This window comes from Halichoerus grypus, chromosome 8, assembly GCF_964656455.1.
Source record: "Halichoerus grypus chromosome 8, mHalGry1.hap1.1, whole genome shotgun sequence".
NCBI classification, from domain to species: Eukaryota; Metazoa; Chordata; class Mammalia; order Carnivora; family Phocidae; genus Halichoerus; species Halichoerus grypus.
The window spans coordinates 119,352,679-119,367,765 of NC_135719.1; the positions used below are offsets into that span (position 1 = coordinate 119,352,679).

At 44.7% G+C, this 15,087-nt stretch overlaps 1 protein-coding gene across 2 annotated transcripts in view; it reads right to left on the reverse strand.

Moving 5' to 3' along the window:
- Positions 1-15,087, reverse strand: part of ZFYVE26 (zinc finger FYVE-type containing 26) — a 63,372-nt gene that overhangs the window by 26,563 nt on the left and 21,722 nt on the right. For both annotated transcript variants that reach the window (XM_078053833.1, XM_036071183.2), the window contains 12 exons: positions 13,871-14,072; positions 12,629-12,892; positions 10,704-10,823; positions 10,447-10,611; positions 9,707-9,925; positions 8,588-8,690; positions 6,998-7,743; positions 5,162-5,358; positions 4,037-4,141; positions 2,307-2,429; positions 1,727-1,903; positions 34-280 (listed from right to left, as the gene is read on the reverse strand). In XM_078053833.1, the coding sequence (XP_077909959.1) occupies positions 34-280; positions 1,727-1,903; positions 2,307-2,429; positions 4,037-4,141; positions 5,162-5,358; positions 6,998-7,743; positions 8,588-8,690; positions 9,707-9,925; positions 10,447-10,611; positions 10,704-10,823; positions 12,629-12,892; positions 13,871-14,072 (2,668 nt within the window). The remainder of the gene's footprint in view (positions 1-33; positions 281-1,726; positions 1,904-2,306; positions 2,430-4,036; positions 4,142-5,161; positions 5,359-6,997; positions 7,744-8,587; positions 8,691-9,706; positions 9,926-10,446; positions 10,612-10,703; positions 10,824-12,628; positions 12,893-13,870; positions 14,073-15,087) is intronic.

A 15,087-nucleotide genomic window follows, 5' to 3' on the forward strand; every position in this document is an offset into this window, starting at 1 on the left:
AGGTGGAGCCGCCATTAGGATGTTGGCAGTTACCTGATCGTTTCTCCCTCAGAGAGTATGGGAAGTCCAAGGCTTTTGCCGCGTATCTGGAGAGCAGTGAGTCAACGTCATCCATGGTGAAGCCAATCTCCTGCCCGGCCAGCAGCTGGTGCAGAGTCTGCACAGCCACGGTGGCCCAATCCACTTTCATGTTCATGAGTAGCTGCTCCAGCATGAGGAGGGGGTTAGAGGACAAGTGGGAGTAGCTGGCCCGGTGTGGCTCAGGTAGGGTCAGCAGAACCTGTTTGTAGGGTAGATCCACAGAGTAAAGAAAACAATCATTAGAACATTTCAGAAGGAATCCAAGGTTCTTACTGGGAGGGGGAAGGGGAGCAGGGACCAAAGGCACATGGCCAACTACTAGGGCTGGCTAGTAGTCTTTCTGGAAGCAAGGCTGAACTCCTATTTCAATCTTTCAGGTGGCAATCAAGAAGTACTTCAGGTGAGAGGTTGGCTAACTTCCTCTGTAAGGGGTCAGATAATACGTATTTTAGGCTTTATGGGCCACGAAGTCTCTGTGGCAACTATTCAGCTCTGCCAGTGGGGTGTGAAAGCAGCCAAAGGCCATATGTAAATGAGTATACGAATTTATGTTCCAAAAGAACCTGATTCACAAAAGCAGGCTGAGGACTGGATTTGACCCACAGGTGGCACCTCCAGGTATAGTTGAACTCTACCTGATCCTTAAAGCCACCATTCTGTTTATCTGAGGCTTAATTAGAATGAGCAATATAAGGTGGTATCAGTAGGCTGCCTAAACCTAGCACCTCCAGCGTCCTGGAGGTAAATGATGTCTCTACACTCCTAGAGACTATTATCACTAGGCTTGAAATATGTCCACTGGCTCTGCTCATTGCCAGTTTTCAAGGATTCCCCCCATTTAGTTACAGTGCATCAAAAAAAAAAAAAAAAAAAAGAGTGCATCTTCTTTAGGAACATTTTATGTAGTTGAACTCTTAACAAGTGAGCCAGTGCTCATACTGATGGTTCTCCCAGCACTTGTTCTATTTGTGAGGCGAGTTCCATACTCACGGAGTGGTAGATATGACTACCAATCAGAATCATTAGAACAGTGTCAGAGGGCCCTGTTTCTCCCCAAACCCCCCTTCTCCAGATTACTTTTTCTAGTTTGTAATTTCTTCCATTAGTGTCTCCGAGGTTACACATCAAAGGTAAGGACCTCATTACCTAGAGAATTAACTCCTTTTTTTAGCATAGACTGGGTTATTAAGCAGTAGTTTGAAATCCTTACCTCAGAATCTCTTTGGAAGATAGCCAGGCCCTGTCCCAAGAGATTCAGTTTTAATTGATCTGGGGTAAAGGTCAATAGTTGTTTTTTTTTTCCTCCAAGTCCAGGTGATTCTACTACATGGTCTGCATTGAGAACACTGATCTAGCAGATACCAGGGAAACCACAAAGAGAACTTAAGAGGGCCATGTAGATCTCACTTTGGAGACAAGGCAGTAAGAGAATGACAACTCCTAAGGGAAGAAGGAGTGGGCTGCTGGATAAAGGTTTTTTTTTTTTTTTTTTTTTTTTTTTTGGATAAAGGTTTTATATAGCATAGGCCAAGAATGGCAGATGTCTGGGAGAAGAGACATTGAAAGGTTAAGTTCTGAAGCGGGAGCTGGGCCGGCGGTCTCTCCTCCAGGCATGCCTTCCCAACTCCCCCGCTTCTTTCCTGACCTTGGATCCCATGTACAGTGCTTGGATTTCACGGCGTCGGACAGCAGTCAGTTCTCCGTAGAAGTGCGTGGTGAGGTAGTTGGCCAGGAAGTGAGAAGCGGCCAAGCTAGGGTGCTGGTCAAGGGATTGCTCTGTGACCTCAAGGCACATTGTGGGATCAGGAATTCTTCGCAGGAGCTGTTGTAAGAGAAGGGTAGAGGAGAAAGGTGAAAGCCCATAAAGAACTCAGGCCAGCCTTATTTTATTTGGGAACGGAACATTTAGGTTTATTAATTTTGGACTAATCCCTTCTCTGCACTTTTTCTTTCACCACCCCTGCAGCTTCACAAATGATGACTTTGACCAGAGTTTAGCAGAATCCTGGATCCTGCTGACCATCAGGCATTAAAGGCAGGGCTAGGCACCTTCACTGAAGAGGACTACAATCATCTTGAGGCCAAGAAGGACTCCCGAAGGACATGAAGCGGTAGATCTGAGATTGCAAATGCTTTGCATGGTATTTAGCATGAACAAAGCCATCTGATTTGACTGACCTTTTTGTCTTATCCCAAAAGAAAAATGGAAAGAGACAGAGGCTTACTTGCAGAGCCTTTTCATGATCTCCTCTTTCTAGAAGGTGGAGAAGATGCTTCTGATGTAGGCTGATTAAATGCTCTCTTGGAATTGGGTAGAGGCAGCCCCACTCCTCACACAGTCCATATTCCTGGAAGGAGACACACATGGCTTCAGTCCCTTTTAATCACTGGCCTTGTCACACATCCAGCTTTTGCCTGATTTTTCTCAGCAGTCTTGAGTCTGCTAAAGCCCTAGGAAAGTTTGGTTAAGTGCTGATGGGAACTTCACTCTGGGATTAAAGTGGGCTCATAAACTCAAAGGACTAGAGTGCCAAGGGAGTTATGAAAATACCAAAGTAGATTGATGATTAATGATATCACTTTCCTCTGAGATCTAGCATAAAAAAGAAACAGGTGACATGAAGTCACTGACACTTCATGTCAGCCCTGGGGAGATATTAAGGAAGTGGGGAAGACTAAGATTGTCCAAAGGAGACAGTGCCGAGTAATGGATAGAATTGTTGAATCAGTATATTGTACAATGAAACTAATACAATACTAAATGTCAATTATGCTGGAATTAACATAAAGAACAAAACAAAACACAAAGGAGATAGTGCGTACTCAGCTCCGTTGCCATATGAATGTGCAAACCCAGTGTTGCCAAACTTCAAAAAACCAAAAAAAATTTTTTTAAATTAAAAAATTTCCCTATTTTAAAATGTTGGTCATGAAATTAACATGAAAAAAATCAAAATTCGGCAGACCAATATTGCATGGGCCAAACATACATGCTGGGCATGGATTCTGTCCATGTCCCTGTTTGCTACTCCCCACCCCCAATTTGTGAACCTTGGATTAAAGTTTCAGAAAATGGAATTCCCGAGGCTTTGCCCGAGTATTTTAATATGGTGCCATCTGGAATGCCTTCCCCACAACTCTGCCTGGGGCCACCTTGTTCAGGATGCTTCTTTGTTTCTCAGGCTACATCAGGTGCCCTGCCTGTGCTCCCACCACAATCTGGGTTTACTTCTGTCACTTGATATATCGCAATCATCTAGGGATGTGTGCCATATCACCCTTCTTCCCAAAATGTGAGCCACACAAGGTCAAGGACTAAGCTTAGTTATCTTTGTTTCACCACCATCTACTACAGTGGCAAATAATACATGGTCAATAAAGGTTTCTTCGATGCATGAACATCTGAATGAGCACAACCACATTTTGAACTATGGTATATCGACTCCTTAAAGAATAAATAAAATTCTATTTAGCACTCAAATGTTCAATAAATATATGAAAAGACATTCAAGGTCATTAGTAATCATGGAAATGTAAATTCAAACAGTAATGAGATACCATCCTACTGGCACAAAGGGAAAAGTTGGACAATATCAAATGCCGTAAGGATGTGGAGTAACAGGAACTACAAGTGTACTGATCTTAAGAGCAATTTGCAATGTCTCAGTAAAGGTGCGGATGCTCATGCCTAATGATTCAACAAGTCCACCAGTAGCTCTACATTCTGCACTCAGTATATACCGTGTAGGGTGATAGTACAAACGCATCCATTGTATTATTCTCTACACTTCTCTGTACGTTGGTAAATTTCACACACACAAAAAGAAAAAAAGAATGTGATGTAGTTACCAAAAAAATGTGGACACTGATATGCGGAAAGGGGTCTACACAACCAGGTAAGGAGGTGCAACTCTGAGAAGGGGAGAAAGGGGAATACCACTCAGGAAAATAGTACCTTTGCTTCTAGAATCATGTTCATGACAGTTGATGGGTCCTCAATGCAACAGTTCCTCAGGCTCTGCCAGTCAGACCACACTGGGGTAGCCTGCAAACCTAGGATCTAAGGAAAGACAGGAAGAACTATCAAACCACACTGCAGCTTTCCCCTCCACGAACAAGTCATCGAGTTTCCAGGGATGGGCCACCCCTAGGTTTCTGTCCCAATGTCAAGCTGTCAAAACTTGCCAGGAGAGAGGAAGAATTAAAGCAAATGAGGCAAAGACTGGAAAGGTGAGTGAACATATCCAGGAGGCATCCTCAGGGAGCAAAGGCTGAGCGGGGAGGCCAGGATTGGGGCCTTTCACTTATGAGAGCAATTCTCAGAGGCTTCTGTGTCATAGCTTGTTCAAACTCTTGGGGTCACTTGTCCCATGCTCCTCCATCTTAAAAACTCTACCCAAGATATTCTTCCAGCTTGAATGCTCCGTGGGATTGCCCTTCATGCAAGCATTTTAGCTCTGCATGAAAAGTGCTGAGGAAGAGTGGAAAGAAGATCTTTCTCATCTGCTATCTTTACTTGCTCTGCTGGGTCTCTGGACTCTGTTTGGTTCCAAGTATACGCGGAAAAATTAGCATAAACTTTATACTTGCTATGTAGCCATACCACCTAAATCTGTCTCCCTGGGCCTCTTGATCTTGAATATAACACACATCCCCAAATAATCTTTCATTTTTAAACTGTCACTTCCACGCAGCCTTTCAAAACGGCTCTTGAAATTTAAAACCATCTTTAAAAAAGACATAATAGAGATTAAGCTCTATAAGAACTCCTGAACAACAAGGAACACATAACAGACATAAAACATGCACAAAACTCAAGTATACATGTGAAAGAGGCTTTGTGGACTGTTATTACTATCCTTGTCTGATGCGTACATATTTAAAATTACCAAAGGAAAATAACATAGAAAATAGATATAAGGTCTCTCTTTGTTGTTCACCTAAAAACAGAAGCCAGATGCAGAAAAAAAGCCAGGTCCAGAATGTCTGTTTCTTAAAATCCAGCATCACATGAGAACAGGCTGGAGGTGGTAATACAGTGGGAAGCCTATTTCCTTTCTCCTGATGCTGGGAGCCATACCTTCTGATACATCCGCAGCTCTGCCAGCTTTCTCTGTAGCTCACGCTTTAGCCCATCTTGGACAGTTGTGTCTGAGATGCAGTACGCTAGGATCTCCAAGCACCACTCCAGGGGCCACCTGTCCACAAACCGTAGGGTTAGCCGACTTCGCAGAGATGCGTCCTTCACAGGGAACAGGAACTGCCAACCTTCTTTGTCTACAAGATGAAAAGATGCCCAGAGGTAGCAAGCCTGGCACTGGAAGAGCTCAAGAGTCCAGGCTACTCCTTAGAGAAGGGCTTTGTTCAATTTCATAAAACAGGAGCTTGGAGGATCCTTACGATCCATCTGACTTTAATTTTTATACCTGGAACCATTATATGAAAAGGACAAATGCTATATGCCTGTATGTTTCTCTTTTTGCAAACTTAATCACAGTCATGAGACTTTCTGAAAAGAGAGAAAAGGAGAAAGGAGAGGAAGAAAAAGGAAGAAAGGGAGAAGGAAGGAATGGAGAAAGAAGAGCTAGAAAACACATGAAGCTCTCCATGTTTTGTGCTCCACAGATAGCACGGGGTCAGACTGAGCTTGTAGGTGGAACTTTTAGTTTTCCCTGCAATTTCCACTCTGTGCCACACAGAACTCCTTCAAAGTTATTTCAGGTAAACCAGTTTCACTCCCTCCATGCCCTCTGTCATTATTACTTAGATCTTTCTTTCCTACACCCACTTCACAGATCTGAAAATAGACTCAAAGCAATTAAGACTGCACAGCCAGTCAGTGGATTTCTCTACGTTTTCCAGAAGGGAGTTTCTCCTTTCCGCAGGGCAGCCAAGCCCCCCCCCCCGCCTGAGAAGCCATTTCCTACGGCCTGTCCAACTCTTGGCCACCCCCCCCACCGCCAGTGGATTGTTACAGGTCATTGCTCTCAACTCCCTTGAAAGCTCTTTGGGAGCTTTTATTTACTTTTTTTCAGTGCAAAAAGTGGTTTTATTAAAGCACGGGGACAGGACCTGTGGGCAGAAAGAGCTGCCTCATTGGGAGCTTTTAAAATAGGGGTAGTCAAACAGGCCTACGGTCTGTTTTTGGGTTTGTTTTTTAAAGATTTTAAGTAATCTCTACACCCAACATGGGGCTTAAACTCACAACCCTGAGATCAAGAGTCGCATGCTCCACTAAGGGAGCCAACCAGGCGCCCCCAGTCTGTTTTTACATATAAAGTTGTATTAGAATATATCCATCCTCATTTGTTTATGTATCATCTCTGGCTGCTTTCATTCTATATCCAAAAGTCAACACTTGCCTGAATTCCATCTTGGGCTTCTGGGGGGTTGGGTTCAGATATTTGTAGTTTATAGAATTTTCTAGTGTAGTTTATAGAATTTTCTAGTCTATAGAATTTTCTTCTGATATGCAGTGTTGAGGATACTGGCTATGAGTGCCTGTTCTAAAGTTAGATGGAGGGTGCCTGGATGGCTTAGTTGATTAAGCATCTGCCTTCGGCTCAGGTCATGATCCCAGGGTCCTGGGATTGAGTACTGCATCGGGCTCCCAGCTTAGCTGGGAGTCTGCTTCTCCCTCTCCCTCTGCCCCTCCCCGCTGCTCGTGCTCTCTCTCTCAAATAAATAAAATCTTAAAAAAAAAAAAAAAGTTAGACAGAGTGGGGTTCTAAGCTCTGCTCTACCACTTATCCCGGGCAAGTTTCCTATCCTCTGAGCCACAGTCTCCTTTTAATATGATGAGATTACAGTGGCAGCTTTCTCTAGAGTTCCTGTGGGGATCAAATGCGATGATACACTCATTGAATGCTCAATGTTGTTACCACCAGTGAAGGGGGAGGCATATACTTCTGCTTACCACATGCCGCGGCACAGCTCAGGACCGCATCTTTTATGTTGCTCAAGTCATCCATGTCTCGCCCATACACTTCCGTGAGCTGAAGGGCTTGGGGCCAATCTCTGGCCACCAGGGCTTCCTCGAAGGCTTCGGTGAGCACATCTAGGGCACTGGGAGAGTGTAGGCCCAGGAGGACGGTAGAGAGACTGGCCCGGCCACAGAGACTCACTGCCAGGCTCTGTCCCTGCTCGGTGGACCGTCGTAGCGGCTCCCAGGCAGCCAGGAGGGAGGCCTTGAGCATAGGGAACTGTTCTAGGAGGTGCTCACACTCCTGGGCTACCTGCTCTGCACTGAGAGGCACCTCCCTGCGGCCACGAAGCTCCTTCCATGACAAGCTGGGCTTGGTGAGCTTTAGCCCCTGGGAAGCCCCCAGACAGGCCACTGTGGCCAGCAGCTTTGAGCGGGACTTAAGGAAGCCCAAGGCAGAGGATGTAAGGGCTGGGAGTGATGAATCCCTTGGGGAGGAGTGGGGCTTTCTCTCCAATGTGGAATTCCCAGTTGGCTTTGGGGGGCTCAGTGTAGAAAGTGGGAGGTCCTCCAGGCAGTGGGAGGTATGTAGCTGGACCAGGACGCCCAGGTGGGTCAGAAGGGATGACGTTTGCTGGCTTTGCCGGGAAGAGCAAAGGGCAAGAGGCTCACAGCAGCAGTTAACGATGACCTTTGGCACACTCAGGCTGAGCCCCTCTCGGGCCAGAAGGGCTGCCAGCCTAGAAGGAGAGAAGCAGAAGATGCGCAAGACCTGAGTACATAGGCATATTACCCAAGCTCGGAATTTCTTTGTTTATACAATCAAATGTAAATGCAGGCTCTTTAATTGTTACTCTTGCTCTCCCTCTTTTCTCCCCACATGAACCGTAGCCTATTAGACACACTGCTCTGCTCTTGCTTTTTCACTTGATAACCTATCTGGGAGATCTGTCCACATCCCTCTGCAGAGACCCCCTCATTCCTATTTATGTCTACATAGTATTACATTATGGGTTGAGCCATAATTTTAGTCTTCTATTACTGAACAGTGGATTTTTCTTATCTGTTTCTATTACATATAAGGCTGTAACAAAACGACTTTGTATATATATAATTTTTCACGGGTCAGTAAAGCCACAGGATAAATTCCCCAATGTGGATTGCTAGGTCAAAGGGTATACATTTTTTTTTTTTTTTAAATAAATACGGACAAACGGTCTTCCCACAGGGGCTGTACCAATTTATATCCCACCAGCAATCTATGAGAATGCTTGTTTTCCTATAGTGTAGCCAACTAATGAGTTATCCAATTTTTGGACTTTTGCTTTTTCATAAATGAAGATTCACCCCTTAATTTTATGCTTGTAATATAAATGTTGTGAGAGGTGGCAAAACAGAAAGACATGAGGTGAACTGAAATTGAATTTTAATGTAGCTGTGTAAGAATAAATGCAAATTAAGGGAAAAGTCTGGAAGAAATCCCCACTCTCTGTACTGAATTCAAGCACAACCCCACTGAGCCCTGGCATTCCTTAATGAAACGAAATAGTTAGGAAGGCTTAACTCCCACAGAGTAGCTCCTACCTGTCTGGGGGAACTTGTCGCTCAAGCAGGAGGTGTGACACAAGTTGGGAAGAGCTCTGTTGCAGGAGAACAAATGGATTTCCTACCTTGACCTCCAAGTGATCTGCAAAGATAAAGTGACTTTTGTTTTCACCACTGACTGCAACAGCTCAGAGGCCTGTTTCCCAGAATTAATAAAAAAGAGTAATGTCAAAATGAAGACTACATTGAGGGGCACCTGGTGGCTCAGCTGGTTAAGTGTGTGCCTTCGGTTCAGGTTATGATCTCAGGGTCCTGGGATTGAGCCCTGCATTGGGCTCCCCGCTCAGCGGGGAGTCTGCTTCTCCCTCTCCCTCTGAGCCCCCACCCCCCCGCTCATTCTCTCTCTTACTGTGCTCTCTCTCTCTCAAAAAACAAAAACAAAAACCACAACTTAGGGAAAAAAAAAAGACTACATTGAGAGCCCTTCTGTTGATACTTTCTATGTAAAGGGTATTCTCGACATGACCCCGACACCTTACTATGCTCTAAAGACTTCCAACCACAGACAGACTTTAGTGGGTAGGTCTAGCCACAAATAGCTCATCCTGCTCTCTTCAACATGACTAAAGTGTACGCAATACTCGCTCTGTGGACTCAAGTAAGAACCTGGCCCTCATATCAGAGACTTGATCCTCTCTGGTTCTCAAATCCATGATGGTCTGAGAGAGGTACTTTTTGTCATTAATGCAATCAAAATTTATCAAGTACTCCCATGTGCTGTACAGCTGTACTAGGCAGTGGGGAGACAAGGATGAATAAAACACAGAGATGAGTAAGAGAGGATTCTAGAAATCTAATGTTCTTGGCTATTGCTGTACCCAGAACCTCTCTCTCTTTTTTTTTTTTTTAGAGAGAAGGGGAGCTGGGACAGAGGGAGAGACTCTCAAGCAGGATCCATGCCCAGCGAGAAGCCCGACGCAGGGCTAGATCTCACAACCCTCAATCATGACCTGAGCCTAAACCAAGAGCCAGACACCCAACCAACTGAGCCATGCAGGTGCCCCAGTACCCAGAACCTCTTTAATTGTGCACCTTTCTTCTTCCCTGCTCTAAACACTGGGCCAGCCATGACTCCATCTCCTCTTTCTTGCTACTCACCAGGCTCAGAGCTCAAGCTCCGAAGGAGAACTGCAGCCATGGTGCTGCAGTAACTGAAAAAGGTGCCCATGTAGTCGGTCTGTCTGCTGCCTGCTGGGGTCTGTTTGCCCAAGTTCTTTTGGAGGAGCTGAGTCTGGATGTGCACAGGGTGGGCCTCTGCATCTGGAGCTTTCTGGGCTGCCTGCTCCACCAGCGAGGAGAGTGGAGTACTCCTGGGCTCTGGAAGGAGTTATGACAGGAGAAGGGATGGAGGCTTTAGTCTGTGCTTCCAGCTTTGGATCAATGGGGCCTCCTTTAGCTTAGGTGCTACACTTATAAGGTAACTATAAAATCCTACGTTGGTTGCCTGTACAAGTGATTCTCAGGCAGGAAGAGCTTTGAGTCTGGAAATATCAGGGTGGATAGTCCTATTTTTACCCCAGTATCTCTGGAGTGGAATGGCTTTATGAAGAGCACAGTAATCTTTTAGGGAAGGTTGTTCAATATTTACTAAGTACCTTCTGGATGTATCCCTCATTAAGAATCAGAAAGATGTAACAGCTAATGGAGCATTAAGCATCCCTTCACTTGAGTGGTGGGGAAACACGTGGAGTTAGCTTTGAGACATGCCCTGGCTAACGAGGGGGCCACAAGAGCCCAGTTCCGGAATCCTCAGCCTCTGCTCTCAAGTGCTCCTTCACTCCCAGTTGTTTCCTCTCCCCAGGTCAGCCCTCATCTGCTGCCACACAGTCAGCCTGTACCTGGCAGTTGTAGTGCCTCTCTCAGCGACTGGAGGACCTGATCCAGCTGCTGCGAGAGGGTGGCATGGCTGGCCACACAGTCCTCGGTGAGGCTGGGCCAGCACATCTGAAGCAGCTCAGCAATGCTGCACCGTAGAGGGCCCACTCCTTTTTCTTCTACACTCTCTGTGGAAAGCAAATGAGAAAAAGTGAACTCTGATGCTGACCTAATGTTCCAAGTCCAGGAGCAAAGAGAAAAAGGGAGAAAAGCAGCTCACCTGATTTAGTTTGTCCAGCTGACGTAAGGGAATAATTGAGGATCTTACTGATCTGTTGAAGAACAACTGGAAAACCTCGAATGCCATCTGCATTGAGGAGGATGTGGTCTAGCCGTCGACCTGGAAAAGGATTGAAGGAAGAGGGAATGCAGAAAAAATCAGGCACGTTCAAAGACTGATACTCAGTCCTGTAGTTACTTGTAAAATTTTATCATCTTCAATGTTAAGGAGGAAATGTATGCTTTGCCGTTTTGGGTGACACCAGCTTAACTTGGCTTATTCCGTGCCCGAGGTTCCAGAGCTAGCTCTGGCATGATGCCTCTGCTGCCAATGGCAGCAGACCCAGAATCTCTGGCACTCCTATGGAACTGCTGTCCCAAGCCAATCACTTCTTGTGAATTTGCCCTGGTTGTGTCCTCAGCTGAGAACGTGAGCTGGGATCATATTTGTTTTCTCTCTTTGCTTAAAGTGGCATCTTGACACCCTGACTAGACTATGAACAACTTTATGGACAAAGATTATTCCTTATATCTCTCCTGTACCCCCTATACTTCAGATAATCTGGAAACACAATAGGTACTAAATTAATTCCTAACTGATTGACATGAAGCCATTTTGGCTATTCAGCCATTCAATCTGAATAATACCTCCTTTATCTTCAAATATGAATTCTAGATGAGGGGGAGGGAAATTGTGTGATAAAAACAACACTGCATATGCCACAGTATACTTTCTTATGACTATGTGAACATTAAAGGACATTTTAACCAACAGCTCAGAAGTGATTTGGAGAGGTGTGCAGAAAAGAGGTACCACAGCAGGCCTGTGACTGCTATCCTTAGAAAGGCTTGCTTGCCAGGTTGCCACTGGTTGGCAGCTGCAAACCTGACTGGTAAATGGTTTCTGACATTGATACAAAACATGCCGTAAGTGATGAGAGTGGCCCGCTGTGCCTAAACTGTGTACAATGTGGTTTACGCTGAACACCTGCTTCCCTTTTGAGTCTAGAATTTTGGTACATGCTGGGCAGAGATGGCCCCCCCATAAAAGCCTTGGGCACTGAGTCTCTGACGAGCATCCTTGTACACACTTGTCACAACTACTGCTGGAGGAATTAAGCACACCCCTGTGTGACTCCAGAGGGAGAAGACTCTTGGAAGCTGTGCCTGGTTTCCTTCAGACTTTATCCCATGAGCCTTTTCCCTTTGCTGATTTTGCTGCATATCTTTTTGCTGAAATAAATTTTAGCCGTGAGTATGACTATATGCTGAGTTCTGTAACTTCTCCTAACGCATCACTGAGCCTAGAAGTGGCTATCCTATCATAACCTATTCACCATTCCTCTCTCCGTGTTGCTGAGAGAGGTGTGCTGTTTCCAATGTTTGGTGTGTGTATCAAGGATGGGTGGAATGGAACTTTTCGTAATTCTTTCTTCACATTCCTCTACCTTCATATACCGGATTCCTCCAAGAATTCCATATACACGTCCTGGGACACTATTAACCTCAAGATACAATCCTCCCTCTAGTGTGATCCATAAAATATTCCCTTATGCCGGGTTTACAAATTCAAGACTGTTCTAGGTTTTCGGTTAAGTGGGGTTCACTCTGGCAGGGGCATGCAGTCTACAGGCACAATTTCTATTTATACAATTTTTGAATATGTATTTCTTCCTTGAATTTATCTATAAACCAGAAAAGAATTTCCCTAAATGATTGCAGATTGCCAAGTCTAGTAAGAAGGTAAGAGCCTCAGATTATATTTAAACCACCAGATTGGACATGAGGAAATTAACTAGTACTCCTTTCTCCCTGTCCCTTCCTTCCCTAGTAAGCATTTTCTTCTTATTATAACTTATCAAGGCATCTCAGAAACCCATCCCTTCATTTGAGGATGAAGGAATAAAGCTAAAGAAGCACACTCACCCCGGCTCTCAAGGCTAATGTTCAGACGTCGTTCGGCTGTTTCCAAGAGCTGCTTGCAGGTTTTCCAGAGCTGGCACTGAGAGCAAGCGAGGTCAAATGCAGCCATGGCAGGGGGACTGAGGTCTTCCAGAACCTCTCTCAGGGGAGCAGTGGCCTCCACCAGGGTATTGCTTATCCAAAAGTCCTCCTGGAGCGTGGGGATGGGTTCTCCAGAGGTACTGAGTAGCTTGTCAGTCACATCAGAGATGGAGTAAAATACCATCCCTGGACACCCAGCAGTGGAGTAAAAAGCAAGAGGTTAACATGATTCTCACTACCACTTTTATTTTGAAAAGTAGTTACTTAAAAAAAAAAAATGTTTGCGATCCTTCTGCACCGGATATCTTCTATACATATTAGCACCATCATTACAGCCTGCTCTATGGCCTCAAAACAATGTTATGGAAAGGCAGACCCAGAGAAACTCAAAATGGTCAAGATGATCAGGAGCTTCTTCCCAATGGGATCTAAAGGTAGGTTGAGAAAGAACGAGGTGTATTTGTATGTACTAATCACTAAATCTCTAAAACACAGTACTAAAAAAAAAAAGGTAGAAAACAGGACTTAATTGTTAAGAACCCATTTATATTACAAACAAAAAAGATGTGCAGATATTCTTTTGAAGAGGTATAGAAAACTTCTGGGAGAATGTAGAAAGAGCAATGTGTGATGGTACTCGATATGTGGAGCCTAGACCAGTAAGAGATGTAGAAATGTGGGGCAGGATTCCACTTTCAAGAAATCATGAAAGGATGAGTTTCTGCAGTGCAGCCAATGTTGGGCATTAACACCTGTGAATCCTAAGCCATCAGTGTTATACACAACTTTTTCACTTTACAGAAAAGTGAAGTGATAATGCTTTATCCCGGAATAATTACATAGGAGGGAAATAAACTCCCAACCATTTCCCCAAAGCCCAAGCTAGTGGCCATCAAAACACATGGGGGAAACAGCGTTTACACCCTCCACTTTAAATCCCACAGGACAAGCTGAATGGAGTAGCTCAAGTGGCAGGGATGGGACCACCGGGGCCAGGGAAGTTGGGCGCAGCTAGAAATGGACTCTGCATGTGTCAAGACTGCTATTCTTCAAGGCAAGTGTCCTGCTCTGGATTTTTGCTCACCTGCATGAGGAACCTATGATTGGGGTGGCTGTTCCCCCGGCCCCCTCCTCCCCCAGCTACCTCACCACCTGTGGTGGCACCTGCAGCTGCAGCGCTGCCAATGGCCTGTAGCGTGGAACGGCCACTGCCTGTTCTTCGAATGGTGCTGCTACCGCCATCTGAGTTCTGGTTTTCAATCTTGTGCTCTACCCGGGACAGCTCCTGGATCACCTCCTGGTAGCGCTCCATGAACATCAGTTCCCCTGAGCTGGGCGAGGACTTCAGGTTGAACATGAACACCACCTGTCACAGGAGGAGGAGGAGGACTGGGCGTTGTGCTGGGTCCGCGGAGTTAGGGAATTAGAGACATGAGATCTTGCCTAGCATTAGAGTATGGCCCTGAGACATCTGCTTTGGAGGCTTGTGAGATCACCTAATGTTAGAAGAATAGATCAAACATAGAAATAACTCATAAAAGTCAGCAAGAAAGCCACCACGGCCCCAAAAGAAAATAGGCAAAAGATGTAAATAGTTTCCAAGAAAAAATGCATATGACTAATTACGTATGACTAATATAGAGATGAAAAGTGTTTTCCCTTACTAGTAATCCAGGGAATTTAAGTAACATTAATACCACTTTGCATCTATCACAATGACAAAGTAAAAATAAACCCTCATGGAGTGGTGGTAGGATGAACTGCCACAATTTTTTTTGAAAGACAATCTACAAAGCTTTAAAAATGTTTTTATTCTTTGACTTAGTAATTTTTATGAGAAACTTTCTTAAGGAAATAATTCAAAAGACTTAATGCCCAAGATAATCTACAAGGTTGAAAAGAATCTAATGTTTAGTAGCAGGGGAATGGTCAAATGTACCTACTCGATCAGACTACTGTGAGGTCACTAAAACCAATTACAAAGCAAATGCAAAAAAAGGCACTAAATAAGGTTTTAGATTCAAAATAATTCTGGCTATATAGAAGTCATTCATAACTTGGAAAAATACTGGCAAAATATACTTTACCTTTAATATCGGCTGTTCTGGACAATAGGGTTAATACTTGTTAATATTTTTTGGTATTTTCTTGTAATACTCATGACTTATTCTATAACCAGGTTAAGAAAATAGGGATTTTTATTAAAAAAAAAAAAAAAAGAAAAGAAAAGAAAAAATCTTAAAAAAGAAAAAAGGGGGTGCCTGGGTGGCTCAGTCGTTAAGGCTGCCTTCGGCTCGGGTCATGATCTCAGGGTCCTGGGATCGAGCCCCGCATCGGGCTCCCTGCTCAGCGGGAAGCCTGCCTCTCCTTCTCCCACGTCC